The 20,480-nt window shown below is 44.6% G+C and overlaps 1 protein-coding gene and 1 pseudogene across 1 annotated transcript; one reads left to right on the top strand and one right to left on the bottom strand.

Moving 5' to 3' along the window:
• Nucleotides 1-2,779: 2,779 nt before the first annotated feature.
• On the bottom strand, nucleotides 2,780-5,513 carry LOC133916372 (ABC transporter G family member 5-like). Its single transcript, XM_062360014.1, has one exon. The coding sequence runs from the start codon at nucleotides 5,401-5,403 to the stop codon at nucleotides 3,025-3,027; it is 2,379 nt and encodes a 792-aa protein (XP_062215998.1). The 5' UTR covers nucleotides 5,404-5,513; the 3' UTR covers nucleotides 2,780-3,024.
• An 8,564-nt stretch (nucleotides 5,514-14,077) lies between these two features.
• On the top strand, nucleotides 14,078-20,288 carry LOC133914765 (protein SIEL-like; annotated as a pseudogene).
• The last annotated feature ends 192 nt before the right edge of the window (nucleotides 20,289-20,480 follow it).

A 20,480-nucleotide genomic window follows, 5' to 3' on the forward strand; every position in this document is an offset into this window, starting at 1 on the left:
GGCCCCGAGCACTCTCTCCCGGAACTTGACTGCTCGGGTCCTCGGGGAACCGAGTGCTCGGGGACCACTGTTCACGGCCCCGAGCACTCTCTCCCGGAACTGACTTTTCTTGTCATCGGGGAACTCGGGTGCTTGGGGGCACTGTTCATGACCCTGAGCACCCTATCCCAGAACTTGGCCTTCTTTGGTCATCGGGGAACTCGTGTACTTAGGGACCACTGTTCGTGGCCCCGAACACCCTCTTCCTGGAACTTGGTCTTCTCGGGTCACTGGGGAACTCAGGTTCCTGGAGACCACTGTTCATGGCCCCGAGCGCCCTCTCCCGGGACTTGGTCTTCTCGGACCTCGGGGAGATAACCCCTGAGGGAGGGCGCCACGTGGCACTCTGCTGTCCTGGCCTCGGGACTCGGGGACCCCTGGTTCCCATGTCACCGACACATGGGTTCGACTACAATAGGGTAGCAACCAGGGCACTTGACATACGTAGGGTAGTCCACCTAGCTGAAGGTGAGGGGTATCCCTTACCACTTTAGATGAGGGCTTAGGCCTGACGCGGTTGCCCACACCTCGCGGACCACCGACTTATACTCCATGTCTGAGGAATATGTTCCGGTGCCTCCAAAGAAGTGGTGGACCATGTGGTCGGCCTGCTGGAACCCTAGCGCCAATTGATTGGGGTGACCCCGTCCTCATCATCGTTATCGTGTTTGGGTTTGCGCTCCACAAGCTCCTTGTTAATGATTCCCCACATGACCTTGCACTCGGTCAGGTTGTGGGAGTCTGTTCAATGCATTAGGCAGTAGCCTTTGCCCTTCTTCCCGTCTGTTTGAAATGCCAGCGTGGTTGGCCAGTCTGCTCGACCACCATGACCTCAGGTGGTCTTGCCTTACGCTTGTTCTTCTTTTCCTCCTTCCAGCTGATCCCTTTGGAAGAGGCGGGTCAGTTGCAGGTCAGTTGCGGCTTCATGCCACTCTGGCACTCTCGGACCTCAATGGCCTACACACACTTGTCTGCGAGCTCGAAGAGCTCGGTGGTTCTCCGGACATACTTGGTGGCCAGCTTTTCGACCATCTTCTGGTTTCTGACCCCCCTCTGAAAGGTGATGACCACATATTCACCCATGATCTTTGTAATGGTGTTCCATCGTTCGGTAAAATGTCGAATGAAGTCTTGCAGCGAATCATCTCAACGTTGCCTGATTTGGTATAGGTCATCCTCGACTCTTGGTTAGGCATATGTCCCTTGGAAGTTAGCGACAAATTGGTCGTATAAGTCCTCTCATGAGTGGATCGACCCATGGGGGAGGTTCATAAGCCAGGACCTTGCTGAGTCAGTCAACATGGTTGAGAAATAGTTCTCCATGACCTTTTCGTTGCCACTTGCGACCTGCACCATTATGGTGTAGATCTGTAGGAATTCCTCTGGGTTAGAAGAGATGTCACATTTTTTGGCTAGGATCGGCTGAAATTTATTCGGCTCACGTACCTCTCACAACAGGGTTGATAAGGCGTTGCACCCTATCCTGAAACAGGGAGCCGCTGGCTAATGGTTGACCACACGTGCTTTGGGAGAGAGACGACGGTCACAAGGTCCTAGCGACTGGATGAAGGAATCTGACGCATCTCTACGAGGGGGAGGGGAGTGGTAGGGCCGCTTTCCCTTGTCCTACACTCGCTGGGTGTGGTTCTCCTATTCTCGGTTGGCCCTATAGCCCTAGATCATGCTGCGGAGGTCACGACGAAGAGAGTCACGCAAGTCAGGGGTTTGGCTATCCCAAAGCGACGGGGTTCTCCTAGTACCCCTGTTACAGTAGGGGCACGAGATTTGTCCTGCTGCGGGGTCTGCTATGGTTCCTGGCGACCACGACCGTCATTAGTCCTGGAAATGGGCGTGGTCCTTGTCACCGTGACTTGGCATCATGCAGTTTCGGCCATGGGTAGCCCAATCAGGTTATCGACACTTACCGAGACGTGAAAATGCCCCCCTTACCTAGCGCGCCAACTGTCGACGGGAGTATGATCAACGTTTCCTACGGGTGTGTGTATGATGAACTTAAGAACACAAGGAGTTATCTAGGTGCAGGTCTTCCATGGGATAACAATCCTACGTTTTATGTATTTTCTTATGATGGGGATTAACTGGGTATAGAAAGAGTTTCGTCCTTTATAAGCTTCATCCTCCCTCCTTTATATAGCAAGAGGAGAGACATATATACAAAAACTATGACAATCCTATTCCTGCCAAAAACCCCTACTACGAGGCAATCATTACATAGAGTAGGCATGCTCGATTTGTCTGGTCATCTTGCGCGTCTTGTCCCATCAGCCGCACGTTGTCACACTCACTTGCGAGATCGTTGCCCCCACTTGCAGGGCCATCCTGTAGCATTAATTGCTATGGGACGAGACACTGCACCAGTCACGACTTCGTTCGTCGAAAGGAGGTAGGTGGGGGAAGAAAAACACTTGAATGTGTAGTATTAAATAAGATTAGACTGGTTAGGTGAATACCGGCCAAAAATAAATGCCGAAATCAGCTTTTGATAATATCTACTGTCGGTGGACCTTTACTTGTGTGGACCCAAATAACAGGAGACCCCTATTTTTTACATCAACAATCATGTTTTGTTTTTTTATTCTGATTACCGATTGTAGCTTCAAAAGTAAAAATAAAAATAAAAAATAAACGGTCCTAATTAAAAATTAATTCTTACGATCCACAAATCAAGTTATACTATAAAATTCTATAATCGATAACCTGATGGAAAATAACTTCTCTACATGATCCAGACTGTGACAATCAACGATAAAAACAAACAGGATCTAAATATCATCAAATTACAATTTTGAACTTGCCATGAAAACTTACAACTTACAAGCAAATTTACACGCGACAAACAACTCCCGACCCATCCTAATCACATGCGGTTAATTAGAAATCGAAAAATTCCCAGAAGAAGTTCAAGGTAGAGGGACCAACAGCCCCATGCATACCGATCTATCGCACGCACCAAGTCGAAGCATATCACCTCCTCTTGTTCCTGCTTCCCAGCAGCAGCGCGATGTAGAAGAGGATGCGGAAGAGGAACCCCCACGCGACGGTGATCCAGAGGCAGTCCCACTTGGTGAGATCGGTGACGGCCTGCTGCGCCAGGAAGTCGGGCCCCGTGGTGATGCACGTGTTCGTGCCGATGTCCACCCCGAGCGACGTGCTCATGGCGCGCAGCACCCGCACCTTGAGCGCCGCCGGCAGCGCGGCCAGCGGCGTGTTGTCGAACATCTGCACGCCCCGCACGAAGCACCGCCCCGGGTCGCTGAACTCGTTCTGCATCACCGCCTGGTACGGGTACTTGACAAGCGACAGGTAGTGGAACCAGATCCAGTAGCGCGGGATCCGGTCCCTGGTGATGAAGAAGCCGCTGAAGAGGAGGAAGTAGGCCAACGTCGACACCACCACGGGGTACCCCAGCATCTCGTTTGTCACCACGCCGGAAAGGAACGTCGCGAATCCGGAACCGGCCCAGAAGGAGGCCAGCACGATGGCCACGAAGAAAAAGAACCCCTCGGCGCCGCCGTCCAGGCCCACGGCGAAGAAGGTGGTGAGCGCGAACGCGAAGGACAACACGATCAGCGACGGGAAGCCGACGATGGTGTGGGAGAGCACGTACGAGGAGCGCCGGTACGCGTTGTAGGCCGTCTCGCGGAGGAAGATGTAGCGCTCGTTGAGGAACACGGGGAGCGCGTCGGAGCAGGTGTAGAACATGGTGGACATGGCGATGGCGAAGAAGCCGAGACGCTCCTGCACGCCCTTGGGCGAGTCGTTCAGGCGCCAGAAGATGGTCGCCAGGATGAACCCGGTGATCAGTACGGCGGCAAGCCGGATGACGAAGATCTCCGGCGTGCGCTTCGTGTTGATGAACGCGCGGCGGGTCAGGACGCCCATCTCGATCCAGAACGGGTTGGCGAACTTGGACACCGCACCCCCCGGCGATGACTTCTCCGAGGGCACCACGACGGTGCTGACGTCAGTCGCGCCGGACACGAGCTTCCCGCGCGAGATGCTGACGCTGATGGCCTCCTTCAGGGACAGCGATGGCTTCTCGCCGTGCCCGTCAGTGTGCTTCATCTTGGGGCCCAAGCGCTTCTGCCACGACTTGTTGTGCTCGACCAGGTCCCTGGCCCCGTCCGGCATGGTCTCCAGCTCCTTGACGAGGTCGAGCGCGAACTCAGTCGGGTTCTCGTTGTCCGGGATGGGCTTGCCGAAATCGAGGAAGAAGGAAGGCAGCGCGCTTGGCGGACCATAGTACACCGTCTGGCCGCGGGAGAGGAACAGGAGGCGGTCGAGGAGGCCGAGGATGCGGTAGCTCGGCTGGTGGATGGACATGACCACCACGCTGCCGCTCTGCGCGATGCGCTGCAGCACCTTCACGACCATGAAGGCGCTGGTGGAGTCGAGCCCGGAGGTGGGCTCGTCGAGGAACAGAACGATGGGGTCGTGGATGATGTCCACGCCGATGGACACGCGCCGGCGCTCCCCGCCTGACACACCGCGGTGTCCCTCGTCGCCGATGATGGTGTTGGCCGGGCCGCGCAGGCCGAGCTGGTCGATGAGCGCCTGGACGCGCTTCTTCTTCTCCTTAGTGGGGAGGGAGCGCGGGAGGCGGAACTCGGCGGCGAACATGAGCGTCTCCTCGACGGTGAGCATCGGGTACAGGAGGTCGTCCTGCATGACGTACGCCGAGATGACCTTGAGCAGGTTGCTGTCGAGTGACTCGCCATTGAGCGTGACGGAGCCGTGGAGGCTCTCCTTGACGATGCGGTTGGCGAGCGCGTCGATGAGCGTGCTCTTGCCGGACCCGCTGGCGCCGAGCACCGCCATGATCTCGCCTTCCCGGGCCTCGCCGGAGATGTTGTAGAGCAGCGTCTTCATCCGTGGCGCCTCGGGCTGCGGCACCTCCCCGCTCCGGAACGGCAGCGCCGGCAGGCATGACCCCTTCTTGCGCTGCTTGACGCTGTACGTCAGGTCCGTGAACTTGAGCACGAACGGCAGAAGCGGCCCGTCTTCGCCGCGGCCAACGGCGTGCATGTGCTCGCTCAGCTCGCTGGTGGTAGACCCCGGCACGGAGGCGCCCAGCTCGATGGTGTAGTGCGAGTTCGACGGCGAGGACGTGGGTGACGAGGCGTCACTGCGCGCGTCGTTGACGCGCTTGAGGAGCTGCGCGAGCGTGAACGACGTCTGCTTCGTCGGCGGCGATGGCTGCGGCTGCATAAGCAAGCCGCTGTGGTGCGGCTGCTGCTGGTGGTGGTGCATGTGCAGGAAGCCGTTGCGCGGGATGTCCTCGGCCTCCTCCATCGGTGACGACCTCCGGTCAAAGAACGACAGCTTGTCAACAAACCGCGACATCCCGCTGGCTCCTCCGTCCCTCCCCCCTCCCCCGTCCCACAATCCCCACTCCCTTATACAACTCTCGCTGCCAGCCGCGGCGAGAGAGAGAGAGAGAGAGAGAGAGAGAGAGAGAGAGAGTTTTTCTTGGCGTTGGTGTGGACTCTGGGCATGGCAGTAGTAGCCATTCTTATAGCTCCTTACTGGAGGAGTCAAAAGCGGCGCAGGTTGGTGAGGGAGATTGGCTGCCCCGCGCGGTGTTTCTTGCGATGGCCACGGATGAGGGAAACGAAGGAAACAGGGAGGTTAGCTTGGGTTTAGGAGGGAAGGGGGGGAGGGGTCAAGGAGGTGGGTGCGGTGGGTGCAGCTCCCTCACCCTCAGCTTGCGTGCGTGCGTGCGTGCGCGCAAGAGATGGCGCGCGAGGTGGTTAAGTGTAGCTCAGCCAAAGCTCACCAAAAGGGCAGCTAACACTAGCGTAACAGCATCAGTAGGCTGCCTGCAAAAGTATGCCCAAAAAATGCAGAGGGTTGGGGGAGCGGTGTTGGCATATGCCACGAAACGGGGATGACAAAATAAATCAAAGTCCGCACTGTTCCTGAACATCACCTCGTTAGATTGTTCAATTCGAGCCCTACAAAAAGGATTTGTTCAATTCATGAGCAACACCCCCTGTTGCTATATATTTCAGACTCTTGAAAACAAAGATTTTTCTCAGTAGATCAATCACAGCCATTGGATCAAAATTGGACGCCCCTCATTTCTTCTTCCTCTGAATGCCTAGCGATGGTCTTCTTCTCTGTGCGCACCAGCTGAATCGATCCCCCGCCCCACCTGTCTCTGGCGGCTCTCCCGCCACCGTATCCATCCTCACTGTTTGTCAATGTGCTAACTAATACATTTTTGCACTCTCCCGTCGCCCGTCATATGCCCTCCTTCTCTCGCGGTCGACTACATCCCCGCTGCCCCGCCCTGTGTCCGTCACCACTGTCGAACTAGTAGGGGCGGAGCTACAGGGTGTTCTTGGTGGTCCAAGGACCACCCTAAATTTTGACCCAACATAGCAACTCTGCAACTGCACAACAAGAAAAGCCCACAGAGGCCGGGGCCATGATGTTCTGGGCCTTCTAGTCATCATCCCAAGCCCCGACAGTCCCATAGGGCCATTCGGCCATTCCCTTCGTCTCTCATCCATCATCCCCACCAGGCCACCAGGCCACCAGCTCTCGACGGCAGCCGGTGGGCGCACGGCGCATGGCAGGCGGGGTCGGCAGGCAGTGGCAGCAGCAAGGCGTTGACAGGCCGCAGGCAGGAGCGACGCCAAGAGAGAGCGAGCGCAGGTGGATTTGGTTAGTGACTATTCCTTCACTCATACGCACTTTTTCCGAATCAAGAGGTCAAAGGGGTCATCCTATCTAGTCTAGTCTGTAATTGGTGAGAAAATGATGCATTAGCAATTGTGGTTTTGGGAATGATTATGTTAACGATTTATTTGCTAGCTCAGCCCTGTGATGGATAAGTCTGACTGTCTGAGAGATGGAGGGAAATGATCAAACCAAGCTGGGAGCCTGGGATCTTGGTTGTGGTCGGTTATGTCTTTTACTAGGAGAATAGGTAAACACTAAACAGGGAAAAGGCAAACTTGTTATGTTATGAATTCCCCTTTTGTTATCAATGCACAAATAAAACCTTGTCTATTTTGGTTGGATGCGGCTATATGTAAGCTTCGAGGGAATGTTAAAAGACATGTGTAAGCTTCAAGGGAATGTTAAAGCTTTGTTACTTTTGATTGAGCAGGTCGTGTTGATTATTTTATGGAAAACATATTTGCCGAAGGTTTCTCGGCCCATGAAAGTACTCAAATTCTATGCTCAGATCTTTGCTGCTTGTTTTTTAGAATGAATTAAGCTTTGCTGCTTGTGTAAGATTCTTTGTTGTTATTAACCAAAAGCAGTGGTGCCACAACAACATGGGCATGTCTGCATATGTGTGAAGTTTCTATCTTACTTTATGTTCAGATGATTACGCTTCTTGCCGGCTGATGAAATTGGGAATTGTTAATTGACTTAGTCTTACTTATGAATTGTGAAGGTAGAATTGTTAAAACATGAAGAGGAATGGAGGCATTGCTGAACTTTTTCGTAAACATGAAGCAAAAGCAAAGAAGATTGCATCTTCTTCGCCACTGGTTCCAGTGGTGGCTAAAAGGCAAACAGAAGAACAAGAACCACCTCGGGTTCCGGTTGTGGTTGAAGTGCAAACTGAAGAACAAGAATCACCTCCGGTTCCGGTTGTGGTTGAAGTGCAACCTGAAGAACATGAACAACCTCCAATTTATAATGTTAATCATCTCGAACATGATCCAGGCTTAAGAGTGTCTATTACAAGCTATGATGTCAATGATCAAGATGTAGTTCGAAGAGGATATATTCTGAAAGGTTCGTGCTAACCTTATGCTCATGATTATAAAATTAGGGACATGTATGGTAAGGATCGCCACTTCAGTATTGTTTGGTTCCATAAACATTAAACACCCTTGGCTTGAATATAGTGTTGAGAAGGTTGCAACATTTTGCATGGTTTGTTATTTGTTTGGCAAATGGAAGTGGTAAATTTGTTAAGGGTGGTTGGAGAAATTGGAATAGAAGTAACGCACTTGTCAACATGTAGGGGGTACAAAAAGTGCTCACAAGAAAGCTCAAGAGAAATACAATTTATTTGTGCAAGGTAAATCAATTGATAAGGTTTTTGTGAAGGTATCAGAGGAGGATCTATGTCTTTATAAGGTTAGGTTGATTTATTCACTTAGATGTTTGAGGTTTCTTTTGCATCAAGGATTGCCATGCCATGGACATGATGAAAGTGAAGAATCTAGCAATAAAGGCAACTTTCTTGAACTCTTGAAATGGCTTGTAGAAAACAACGAAGAAGTTAATAAGTCGGTTTTGAAAAATGCTCCAAGAAATTGCATCTTGACTTCCCCTCCCATACAGAAGCAAATTATTCAATGTTTTACCTAGGGAACTACTAGACATATAATTGAAGAACTTGATGATGACTACTATGCAATTTTGGCTGACGAGTCTAGTGATATATCACATAAAGAACAACTAGCTCTTTGCTTGCATTATGTTGATAAACTTGGAAGGGTATGTGAGAGGTTCCTCGGAATAGTTCATGTAGCTGGTACCACTTCTTTATCACTTAAGGCAGCAATTCAATCTTTACTTATTGGTCATCATTTGACTCTTACTCAAATCTGTGGACAAAGATATGATGAGGCTAGTAACATAAAAGAAGAGATTAATGGGCGGAAAATATAGATCATGAAAGAGTCTCCTTCTGCTTATTACATCCATTGTTTTGCACATCAACTCCAATTGATTCTTGTTGTTGTTGCTAAGGAAAATGTTGGTTGTGACTGGTTTTTCAGTTAAGTTTCTTGCTTGCTGAATATTATTGGGGCTTCTTGTAAGCGTCATGACATGATTTGAGATGTTAGAGCTCAAAAACTGAAGGCAGCACTTGAATTGGGGGAAATAGAAAGTGAAAGTGGATTAAATCAAGAGATGGGGTTAGCTAGGCCAGGTGACACTCGGTGGGGTTCTCACTATAAGGCTGTTTTGCAGATTAATGATATGTATTCCACAATCCGAGAAGTACTCATAACTCTTGGAAAAGATTCTACACAAAGGGGTGATTGGCCAAACATACATGCCATGGTTGATGTTTTTGAGTCATTTGAGTTTATTTTCAATGCACACTTGATGCTTGTTATTGTTGGATACACTAATGAGTTGTCTCAATCTTTGCAAAAGAGAGACCAAGATATTGTTAATGCAATGTCACTTGGAGTGTGGCGAAGGAAAGAATGCAACAAATGAGGTCTAATGGGTGGGAAGAATTGTTTTAAGGAAAGGTTACATTATTTTGCATTAAACATGGCATCGATGTTCCTACATTGGATGGTAGATATGTGCCTTACGGAAGACCCCCACGATTTTATCCGGAACAAACAATTGATGATCATTATAGAAGAGAGGTATACATTGGTGGTATTGATAAAATTTGGCAAGAGCTTGACAATCGATTTGATAAGGTAAATATGGAGTTGCTTCTTTGCATGTCCACCTTGAATGTTTTATCCAAAAGACTTTTCAACTCATTTGCTTCTTATGATGCACACAAATGCTTAAACTTGCCAAGTTTTATCCAAAAGACTTTTCAAGCATGGAATTGATAAGACTTGAATTTCAACTTGATAACTTTATTTGTGATATGAGATTGGATGATAGATTCAAATGTCTAAATAGTCTTGGGGAGCTCTCTATTAGGCTTGTTGAAAAAAAAATGTTATTTATGATTTGGTGTACTTGCTTCTTAAGTTGGTTTTGATCCTACCGGTAGCAACAGCAAGTGTTGAAAGAGTTTTCTCAGCGATGAGTCTAGTGAAGTACAAGTTGAGAAATAGTATGGGTGATAAGTTATTGAATGACTGTTTAGTTACATTTATTGAGCGTGATGTTTTCTCCAAGATGAGTGAAGATGATCTGATTGAGACCTTCATGGCCATGAGAAAACGGAGAGTACAAAGTAAAGATCAAGACTAGTATTGTAATCTTCTATTTATGCAAGACTTTGTTTCCTATTTTGACTATTTATATTGTAATATTTATGATATTGTGACTTTTAATATATTTATATCATACTTTTAGTAAATTTTATACTTATATATTGGATTCACGGTGTTACGAAATTTTATACTTGTACATTGTTGGATGGGCACACCCGGTGGTAAAATCCTAGCTCCGCCACTGCAGACTGGCATACTTCTCTAGGCACCCCTCTAAGTCTGGGAAGCACACTAACAACCCAAAAAATCCTCCCTTCGAACCCTAAACCTCACCGGAGCTTTGGGGTTTTAAGATGTTTTCAAGCACCTGTTTAGGAGGAAGTTTTGTTGCTTCGTCTCTAGAGCTAGGAACATGTTTGTAGTTCATGATGTTTGAGCCATGTTGCACTCTGTGGAGTACTAAGTTGTTAACTTACATTGCAGAATTAGATAGGTTATTGTGTTATATGACGCCTTAATTATTCAGAGTTTACAGAATCCAGCAATTAGCTCAATTTTGTTGCTTTAAATGTCGTTGTTAGGTGCAAGCCTAGCATGTCGATGCGATGATTTGTTTAACGTAGTGCGTGACTTGAAATCCTAAACAACACCACAGGCGGCCGCTTTTGATTGAAATCTTGGTCTACGAAGCTTGCAGGTCTGGTTTTCTTGCTGTAGCGGTGAAGGCGACATGGCATGTTTACGGTGGAGGCGTGCAGCTGGGAGGTGGTGAACAAATTGCCATCAACCAATGGGTGTTTCAACACCCTAGATCTGACGAACAATATACTCTGTTTGGTCATGTACCGACCAATCTCATGGTTTCCTCCTCTTCTTTTAACTGTCGAGACACGTGGGAATTTCTAACTTTCAGTATGCAGGCAAAATGCATTTTGGGTGAAAGAGAAAGGGGATGGAATAAAATTCATGAGACCAATGTTTTCTTGCCACTTTTCTGGGTGCATTTCAAGCAACCAGTTACAATCTTAGTCTGACCAATACTATCCACCCAAGTGAACCATGAATTGAGCATTGTCCTTGTGTACTCTTATTCTAGCACTCTTTAACAATTCCGAGTATTACTCGCATGCAATAGTAGGGGAAAATATTTGATAGACGTGTGGTTTCAAAAAATATTTAAGGTACGTGTGTATCTTCCAGATTAGAGTTTGATCAAATTTTCAACAGCACGCGGTAAATGGTTCATCTTACTGGTTGATACCAAAAAATCCCTAAATTTCTATTTCCACTTTGTGTTTTCATCATAACTATGTTTTCCGTTTCTTACTACAAACCAACACCCAATATGAACTGTGCCTAGCCTGGGACTTATTTTTGTCATATTTCAACATCAATTTTTCCAAGAACGTTTTCAACATCAGAGGTGCATTATTAACTCAGTTACATCAGTTCTATCAAAACTCGGAAGAAGAATGAGATTTTTTTTAGGGAGTGATATGGAGCATTGATAGTTGCGGTGGTCCACAAACTGGCCAATGCCAACCCCATTCAGCCCATGACCATTAGCCCATCTCAGACGTCTCTCTTCATCCCCTCCTCGCCAAAACCCCACTCGTGGTACCCAGTTCCTACAGGGATATACGAGTAAGATTGGTTGTCCGTATGAGATTTCATTTGTATAGATTGTATATGTAGACTGAGTAGAGTTATATTGTTAAAAAGAAAAGTATTTTATTGATGGTTTATACTGGATAGGCTATGCTAAGTTTCTATATGAGTGGTTTTTTTTCATAAGCAGGTATATGAGCCTATATCCGTCGAGCCAAACTGCAGAGGGAACTCGATTTGAGCATCCCTCCTAGATCAAGCTGTGGGCGTATATTTGCATCTATAAAACTAGACTAAAATAATACATATAGTTAACTAAGCATGCTTCTCAGTAAAATTATACGTATGTGCTAGGTTAAAATCCTTCTATACTGGTAACAATCAGCCCCTATCTTGCTAGAGGGGTCCCTATTAATAGCTGCCAACTTTATATTAATGCGCTCACGTGCCTATGTTCGGCCTAGCCACGACCACCCTACGAAAAGCCCATTGCTAAATGTGCACGCATGAATGTTGATTGCACTTCGGATAATGGGCTGTCAGTTCATTCCACTCTGTATGGGCCAAGGCACTGCCACTTAGGTGACATTTGGATTTTGGAATACGAGAGATGATAAAGTTGATCTTTTGTTTCTGTCAAGTCTTAAAGAAAAAAAGAAGAACTAAGCACATCGAGAGAGTTATTTCCCCAGATACAGTAGCCAAGCGGTGACTCTAAGGCGATCGTGGTTTCTCAGCATCGATCTAGCCGATTTCTTCTCCGCAGATGGCCTCTGACACCAGAATTGGAGAGGAATAGGTGGATCGACGCCATGAGTGTTTAGTAGGGTAGTTTAGCGGATGGTAGGTTGTAGTTTTAGGTTAGTTTGATGTAGGTTTAGGTTTGGTTGATGGCATATGCCCGGCCTCTGCGCATGGTGATGTCGTCTGGGTGAGTCCATCTACGTGCCAGCGGTAGGCTGTTGGGCCAGTTCATGGTTTCGGCGGCTGTCGTGGAGGTCCCTGAGGTGTACTTCGGCCGGCTTCTATGAGAACCTTGTGGTGTTCTTTATGTGTGCTGCTGGTGCTTCTTGTTGCGGAGGATGCTGGCCATGAGCGTGCTCGGCTCCGTCACTGGGCTGGAGGAGGTCACCATTCATGTCACCAGTTTCATTGTCGGTGGCCTCAGTGGTGGCCTTTTTAAAATATCTCGAATAGGAATTCTAGGATTCGATTCTTTTACCGCATTGGGATTTGTGCTGTCTTTTGGTGATAGAGATGGAGCTTTTGTCTGTTGTAGTGGGAGGCTGGCTTGTTTGTTATAGATTGTTTGGGTATGGTTGTGTGATGCTTGTCTGGGTCGACGATGGTTTCGTCGGAGACGTCGGGTCTCGGTTTCGGGTTGTTGACTTGTTCGATGGCGTTGGGGTTCCTTTCTGGCTGACGAGTTTGCCCAAAGTGTTCATCGGTCTTAAGGTATCCTAGTTGCGGGATGTTGTTTGTGGTGGCTCCGAAAAATCTAAGGCCTGTTATGGCCCTTCCTCTTCGGTGTAGGGTGCAGCTTCGGTTCCTTCGACCAAGATCGCCGATGGCCGATCAGAGATAAAGTTTGGGTTGACAGTGTTAGGATCTGTGTTGTTTTCTTTGTATTCTCTTGTCCCATGTTCTTCTTGTGCGCTTTATATTTGTGCCTCTCTTGATTAATGGAAGTCACCCCCTTCTAAAAAAAGAGCACATGATAAAGTTAAGCCAATGTTTGAATATTAGGAATGGGAAATGAGAGTGGATCAAGAAACAAAAATGAGGAGCACATATCCTAGAGATCTAAACCAACTGGGAGGGGTGCGTTATACTGGGAAATGCGCATTTTGGCCATTAAAAGATTATTTCCTTATCTCTAACCTAGTGCAAAACAAACATTCAAAAAGGAATGTGTCATCATATTCTTATCCCTAACTTAACCTTTTATATCTCAATCTATATCTTTATCCTTAATCCAAGGTGCATCCAAACATCACCTTAAAGTGTGATTAGTTGCCCGCATGCGTTGTTGCCCGTATGGACTGTATACACAGACTGAGCGGAAGCAAGCTGAGCGGAGTCATGTTTGTTGAAAAAAAAATATTTGGTTGGTTGTATCTGTCTAGACAGACTAAGTTAAGTTTTTGTTTAGTTGACTAAATCTGATGTCGCATGGGCAGATACAAGAGCTAAGATTTTGATTGATTGCTCGCATTAAGGTGATTTTGTGGCATTGACAAATAGGCCTGCCTATATGAACGGATGTCGAAGCCTGCATTTGTCGGGCTAGGCTGCGAACGTACATTTGCATCCGCCAAACTAAGCTGGAGCAGTACATACGGACAATAAAACCCACTTCTCTCTAAAATTATACGCATCCACCAAGACAATATCTATCGATACATCAACCAATCTCCCCTTTAACCCGAGCGGGACTTGCCATATACCGTGTGGGCGGTATATAGTCGTTCCTCCAGTTCCCCACTTCCCACTGATCACCGCCGCCTCCCAATCGCATGGTTGAGCCACACCTCCTCTTCGCCACACGCGCCGTAGCCTCCCACTCCCCCTCCTCTCTCAACCATCCTGGACTCATCGACGAGCACCACACTGCATCCGGTTTTGGTCTTGACCCATCCTTCACCGAGTATCCTAGGGTTGCAACAGAGCCACTCGTGCTCCGCGGCTCAGCACCGGGTCCTGAGGCGGAGGCTCAATCGCTCCTATCGATGGCTGGAGGGATCTACCCGCTGGCGTGGGCCGAGGCACTCTGTAGCCTTGCTTTGGTCCTTGAGAAGGTGGACACCAGTGACGGTGCTGGCCGAGGGTTCGTGGAGTGCTACTACGGCTGTGTGGTTGAGCTGACAAGGGACGACAACGAGGGCGTAAGGTTGGCCGCCGTGCGATTCGTATGTAGTTATTATTTTGTTTGTACTTTGCATTGTTGTTGTATTGTCTGGGGGAATAAATTTGAGGTATTGAGGAAATCTCTTGTCTGCGATGGATAGGTAAGCGTATGTGCAGAGAAGTTTGCTTCGAAAGAGGACATTGATGGCATTGGGATGGTGACAAAACGGACCTCATTTTCTTACAGGTATGGATCACACACTTGGTGCTGGAGTCGGTATTATAATATGGTAGAATTAAATAACAATTAAAATCAGCACTCAGTAAAACTACATTGAGATGATCTCTACAACATTTGATGTTTTTGTATTTACTTATAAAGCTTATATTTCCCATTGCTTACCATTAGATTCTCATCACCAGAAACCCTTGTGATAATATAAGGAGAAAGTGTTGATGTTTATTATCGAAGTACATTTTATAGTTTTACACCAAAAAATACAAAGGGATTAACTGAAACATCTCTGCACATTTCGTATTTGTAAATAACAAGTTTGTTTCACTTTAATGCTTACCGCTTCCTTTCTCTTTCCTTGCTGCTCTATCCATCTTAGCTCCATGGATAGGGACATGTGTACAAAAGTGAGAGTTGAAGCATTACCTAATCAAAAGACAATAGCAAGGTAGTCAGAAATACTGCTTTTGTCACAAAAACAAGATGATTAAGCACGTCTTCTTTGTCTGCTGATTTGCGAGATTTGCATGGTTCATAATCCAAGTGGCTTCTAAGCTATTCCCACCGAGAAGTGTCCCAAACATGTTTGGCAACTGACTTGGTGGGATTAGTAGTCAATGGAAACCGAAAATAATGGTAGCGACGCTACTTTTTGTTGGTCGTTATGGCTATACAAAAATAACATGGTTTTTAATAAGAAGAAAATTAATTCTCCCTTACTGGTTATTTATACATGTACCCGGTTTCTCCGTACATGGGTGGTGTTGTAGTGGCACAAACATATGGTGGCATCGGCATGTACTCTTATGGAGCAGGCGATCAAGGATATTTTTACCTGGTTTGGATAACAATCTAGACTTCGGATTGATACTCCGATTTAGACCATGAGCCGATTCTTTTGTTTATTCCTTTTGGTTTTGTGTTCTTCTTCTTTTCCTTTTTGGGTTGTGTGCATCCGAGCTATGCAGAAGTCGAAAGTGTACTTTTATTTGTTTGTATCACTTTGATGTAACAATAAGAGTTAATAAGCTTCCTTTATCAAAAAAAGAAGCATTCAATGCCCTTGGAAAAATGCGACGAGTTTATGAGGGGTTTTTGCTTTAGTTGCTGTCTAAGAAGGTCATAAAAACTGACACTTTGAGTTGTTCTATCGTTAAAGGGAAAAAACTAGCTCCTAAACTAAAAATTCCATGTTTTGCCGGTATTTTTGTGCATGGAATTGAAGATGAGTTTTGCCAAGTTCTACCATTTATCTAAAAACTATGTTTCCCCTAGCATTGCAGTAGTTTTATTCTATTTTATTGTTGTTTCCACATTATAGGTGCGAACAACTGCTTATAAATCATTGGGAGCACTAGCAAAGTTCTCTTCTCAGTATGCACTAAAGTCCTTAGACTTGTTGATGGACATGATGAATGATGATACACAAGCAGTTAGACTGTAGACTTTGCAGGCATTATTTCATATGGCAACATATGGATATTTGACTGTGCAGGAGAAGCACATGCATATTGTATTAACTATGAACTAGTTTGCCAAGTGTAATTGAAATATTTGAATTGGTTCTTTCTGCCTTAGCTATCACATGCAACATGTTAGTGCCATTGCATTCTTTTAATTCAAACTAGTTGTTACTTGTTACTATTTTATAAGCTATGCCTTCTTACAATATCACAAGTTGTTGGATAAACTAGAGAATTGGTATTAAGACTGCAGTCTTTGCATTGCTAAATATATTGATCACATAGTTGTCAATCAGGCTGCTTAGAATATTGTCAGTAGCCAATAGTTTTCCTTTCACAAATCTATGAATGCACTAACAAAAACATGCTTGTTTTGACATCCTCGATTGATCACACAGCTTTTTTATTCTAAAAAATGGGTTCTTTTGTCATAATTGTAGGGAAATCTATTGTAACCAGAGTTCCTGAAGCCAGTACCAGTGTCCTGAAGGATAAATACTAGCTGAAATGTTGTTGAAAGGAATCTTAGCTGATAGTGTTCTGGCCAAAAGCTAGCTAATTTTATGGTTTCCGAGAGAACAATACGGAACAATGTATCTACAATTCTACAAGCAAGGATAATGAAGTTGGCCATAATCCAGTTGAAACATTCAAGAATATTTAATTTGGGGGAAAACAGTTCAACCTTGTAGTTCCTAAATTGGTGGGGACAGATTTTTCAATTCTTGTGCATTTACTGTCATGGAGCAATTTTTATGTCTAGCTTTTGAAGTAAAAAAAGAACATGCGCAACACAAAGATCAAGCATGTTCGAATCCAATTTTGATTAAACTTTCTCCCTCTGAAGTATGAATAGCATTTTAAATAGATTTGCATGTGTTCAAAATGATCTTTCAAATAATCAAATGTAGTATTAATCTGCATGACTATTTGTTGTTGGTCTTTCTACATGCTGAAAATTTGCAACCTCATGTTTGTAGTTGCTTTGCAGTTTCTTGGCTTGTTGGTTGATGCCAATTCCTTAATTCGAGATGCAGCACGCCTAAGGTTAGTTAGCCTGCCCAAACTTCAAATGTTCAAATCTGCAGTTGATGGTCTCATTACAAGTTTGGAGAAAAATCCATAGGTATGTTAGTCTAATATATTTGCTGAACAATCACCGCATTTACAATCTCTTAAATTTTCAGCATTGGTCAGCATATAGAATATTCACTCTGTTACTCTAAATGGTTTGAATATATGACTTCAGTTAATGGAAGAGTTCACTCTTATCTTCCGTTGTGTAACTATATTTCTTGCATGCAGGAACAAGATATATATGGTGTTTTGTTTTCCATTGGTAAGAATCATGGGAGCTTTTCAGCCAATATAGCTAAACATTTGGCCAAAGAGGTATTCTCCATTTCCTACTTCCACTTGTACTTACATGTTTGTGGCATCTAAGAATTATGTTGCTAGTTGTACATTATGAAGTTTATTTTGTAATGACTCCTCTGTGACAAGCTTCTGACATCCTCTATGACAATGTGCCACAAAAGCTGAAAGGTAAGTTCTATAGGACGACGATTCGACCTGTGATGTCGTATGACGCTGAATGTTGGCCAACTAAAAGGTGGCATTTGCAACAGTTAAGTGTAGCAGAGATGCATATGTTGTGATGGATTTGCGGCCATACAAGAAATGATCAGATCCAAAATAATGATATACATGATAGGGTAAGGGTAGCGTCAATTGAAGAAAAGTTTATCTAACATCGATTGAGATGGTTTGGACATATCCAATGGAGGCCTCCAGAGTCACCTATGCATATCAGGATACTGATGCACACTGATAATATGAAGTGAGACAGTGATCGACCAAACCTAACTTAGTAGGAGTTTGTAAAGAGAGACTTGAAGTAGTGGAATATCCTCAAAGAATTATCCACGGATAGAAGCATGTAGAAGTTAGCAATTCACGCTCTAGAATCATAATTTATTCATCAATTTCCTTATACCGTAATTACTTTTATTTTGATACTATTACTAGTACCTTTATTATCATTATTATTTTCACATCATCTTTTTAGTTAGATCTTGTGGGTTTTATCTCTAGCTTACCCTAACTTGCTTGGAACAAAGGTTGTTATTGTAGTATTTTGTAATGACTCTGAGGTACCCCATGAAATATGTTTCTTTCTACTTCTCTAATATGCCTCTCGAGCCTCATTAACCATGTACTTGATTATTCTTTTCCATGTTTTCCTCTCTAGTATATTCTTTCACAGACATTTATTGCTTCTCCTCCCTTCTTTTGTATGTTGTTTATAAAAATGAGCTACTTGGCAGTATCTCCTTCAAACCCCTCCAAAAACATCACTTTCTATTTATATTTTGACTTAAGAGTTTTGTGGACATTGACATGGCCGCCAAAACACAACTTTGTCCTCCAATTTATATTTTAGTATATTTGAAAAACTTAAAATGGTTTGACTACACACATTCTAAATGACACTTACTTTTGACTAGATGAAAAAATTAATGCATCAATACATAAACTTCTCATGTCATTCACTAATCACTGTCTAGTAAGATGCACCAATATCGAAGTTTGGTATTTCCTCAGTGTTCTATATTATTCTAGTATTTGATGCATGAAGTATGAGCTTCAGGTTTATGTTCATTTTCTATTATGGCCTATGAGACTTTAGTTTTATACGTCATTTCTCTGGCAAGTTTATTTTTCTAATGTTACTTCATAGATCAGTATGGTATCTGATGGAGAGTTTGTCTTAGACAAACCTAGGATCAAAGCATTGCTTTTAGTGTCTATCTCGGCACCATTTTCTAATGATAAGCACAACAACTTGGATATACCTTCGATTATCTTCTCACATTCAATTGCCCTACTAGGGAAGGTCTCATGTGCACTAGGAGAAGTGTTAACGAGGATTCACTCTTATCATTCTTGTGTCATAAAGGTGGAATGCCATTTTGGAAAAACAGGTCAATGCTTGCAAAGTCTAGAGAATTTGAAGGTTGTAGTGTTGAGATACTAGAAATTGGTGCCCACATAGAACATACTGCAATGGCAACTAATTGTTTAGATGAAGTTCTTGTAATGCAATCCTTGAAATCCATACTAGAAACAGTTGAAGGAGCCTGGGCTATGAGAAAGTCATGCAATATTTTTTAAGTTTGAACTATTTTGAGGTATCAATCAATCATTTCTCTCTTTTTTTTTAGCACACAACCAATATATATTACTCTATTTTGAGAATATTTCAAGTGAGTTTGATTTTTTGTGATTGTAGAACATGCAAAGAAGAGCTAAAAATACTAACTGAACATTATTCTGGATCAAATGGTGCATTCTTGAGCTTTCTATGTGAGTATCTTGATGCAATATGGTTCATTATTGAAATATGGCAGTTGATTCAATTAGATAATTCATATACTTTTGGCCTAACATCGATTGATATTTTACTGGAGAAATTAGATATATATGTAAGAAGGATGGAGTGATGTTATGCTGGATTAAATAGAGAATTGGAGGTTCAGGTGTTGGAGCTTGCTTTGTTAGCTAATTTATTTAGACTATCAAAGATTGGAATTTGTTCAAAATTAGTTGATTGGGGTAATTGATCGCTTAGATGGTCTGTGAGATGATAGATCCTATGAGCTGTCTAACTTCAGTGGAGAAATTAAGAAAGCACCTGATGCCAACTCTATTGGCGATACTATGATTGGCAACATTCAAACTTTGCTTGAGCTCTTCTTTCTAAAACCAACAACATATTTTGGAATGCTTAAAGCAATAAGGGTAGCAGTGTTGCAAGTCTGTGATAACAATTTTGAAAGTCTACAATCATATGTTTGCGGTGTCAACTTTAACATATCTCCGTGGAATATATCCAGCCATCATAGATTTTGGCTCCACAAGATTGTTGGTGAGTCCATCCAACATACCTTCTTGGAGTTATCCTGTTTTGGAGGCAATGAGGAGGTGAAGAGCTGCTCTATGGTTTTTCCTTTGTATGGTACTCCAATGGCGTATTCATTTGTTCTGAGGGTATGTCTGGTAATGGAATATCCATATGGAGGTATCAACACCCACCATGGAGGGTATGGAGGATTGAATGATTTTGTGATCCAACTCTCTGATGAACTGGATGTTTATTTTGTCGGTACTGGACAAAGGTGATAATTAAAACAACTGATCATATGCTCTCCATGCTCATTTTTAGTACTTGCTCTAGTTGTATGGATAACATACTCTTTAACCATATGCAAAAAAAAGGTGTTTCATGTAATTCACTGTTACTCATGTTCAATGTGGATGGACGAGGCAAGTGTCTTGAAAGAACTGACACCTCGTAGTGCTATCTGGATCTCT

This window comes from Phragmites australis, chromosome 4 (genome assembly GCF_958298935.1).
Source record: "Phragmites australis chromosome 4, lpPhrAust1.1, whole genome shotgun sequence".
In the NCBI taxonomy this organism is placed as follows: Eukaryota; Viridiplantae; Streptophyta; class Magnoliopsida; order Poales; family Poaceae; genus Phragmites; species Phragmites australis.

Bases quoted from the DNA above. Each gene is read 5' to 3' on its own strand.
- LOC133916372 (XM_062360014.1), bottom strand. From the start codon at position 5,403: ATGTCGCGGTTTGTTGACAAGCTGTCGTTCTTTGACCGGAGGTCGTCA.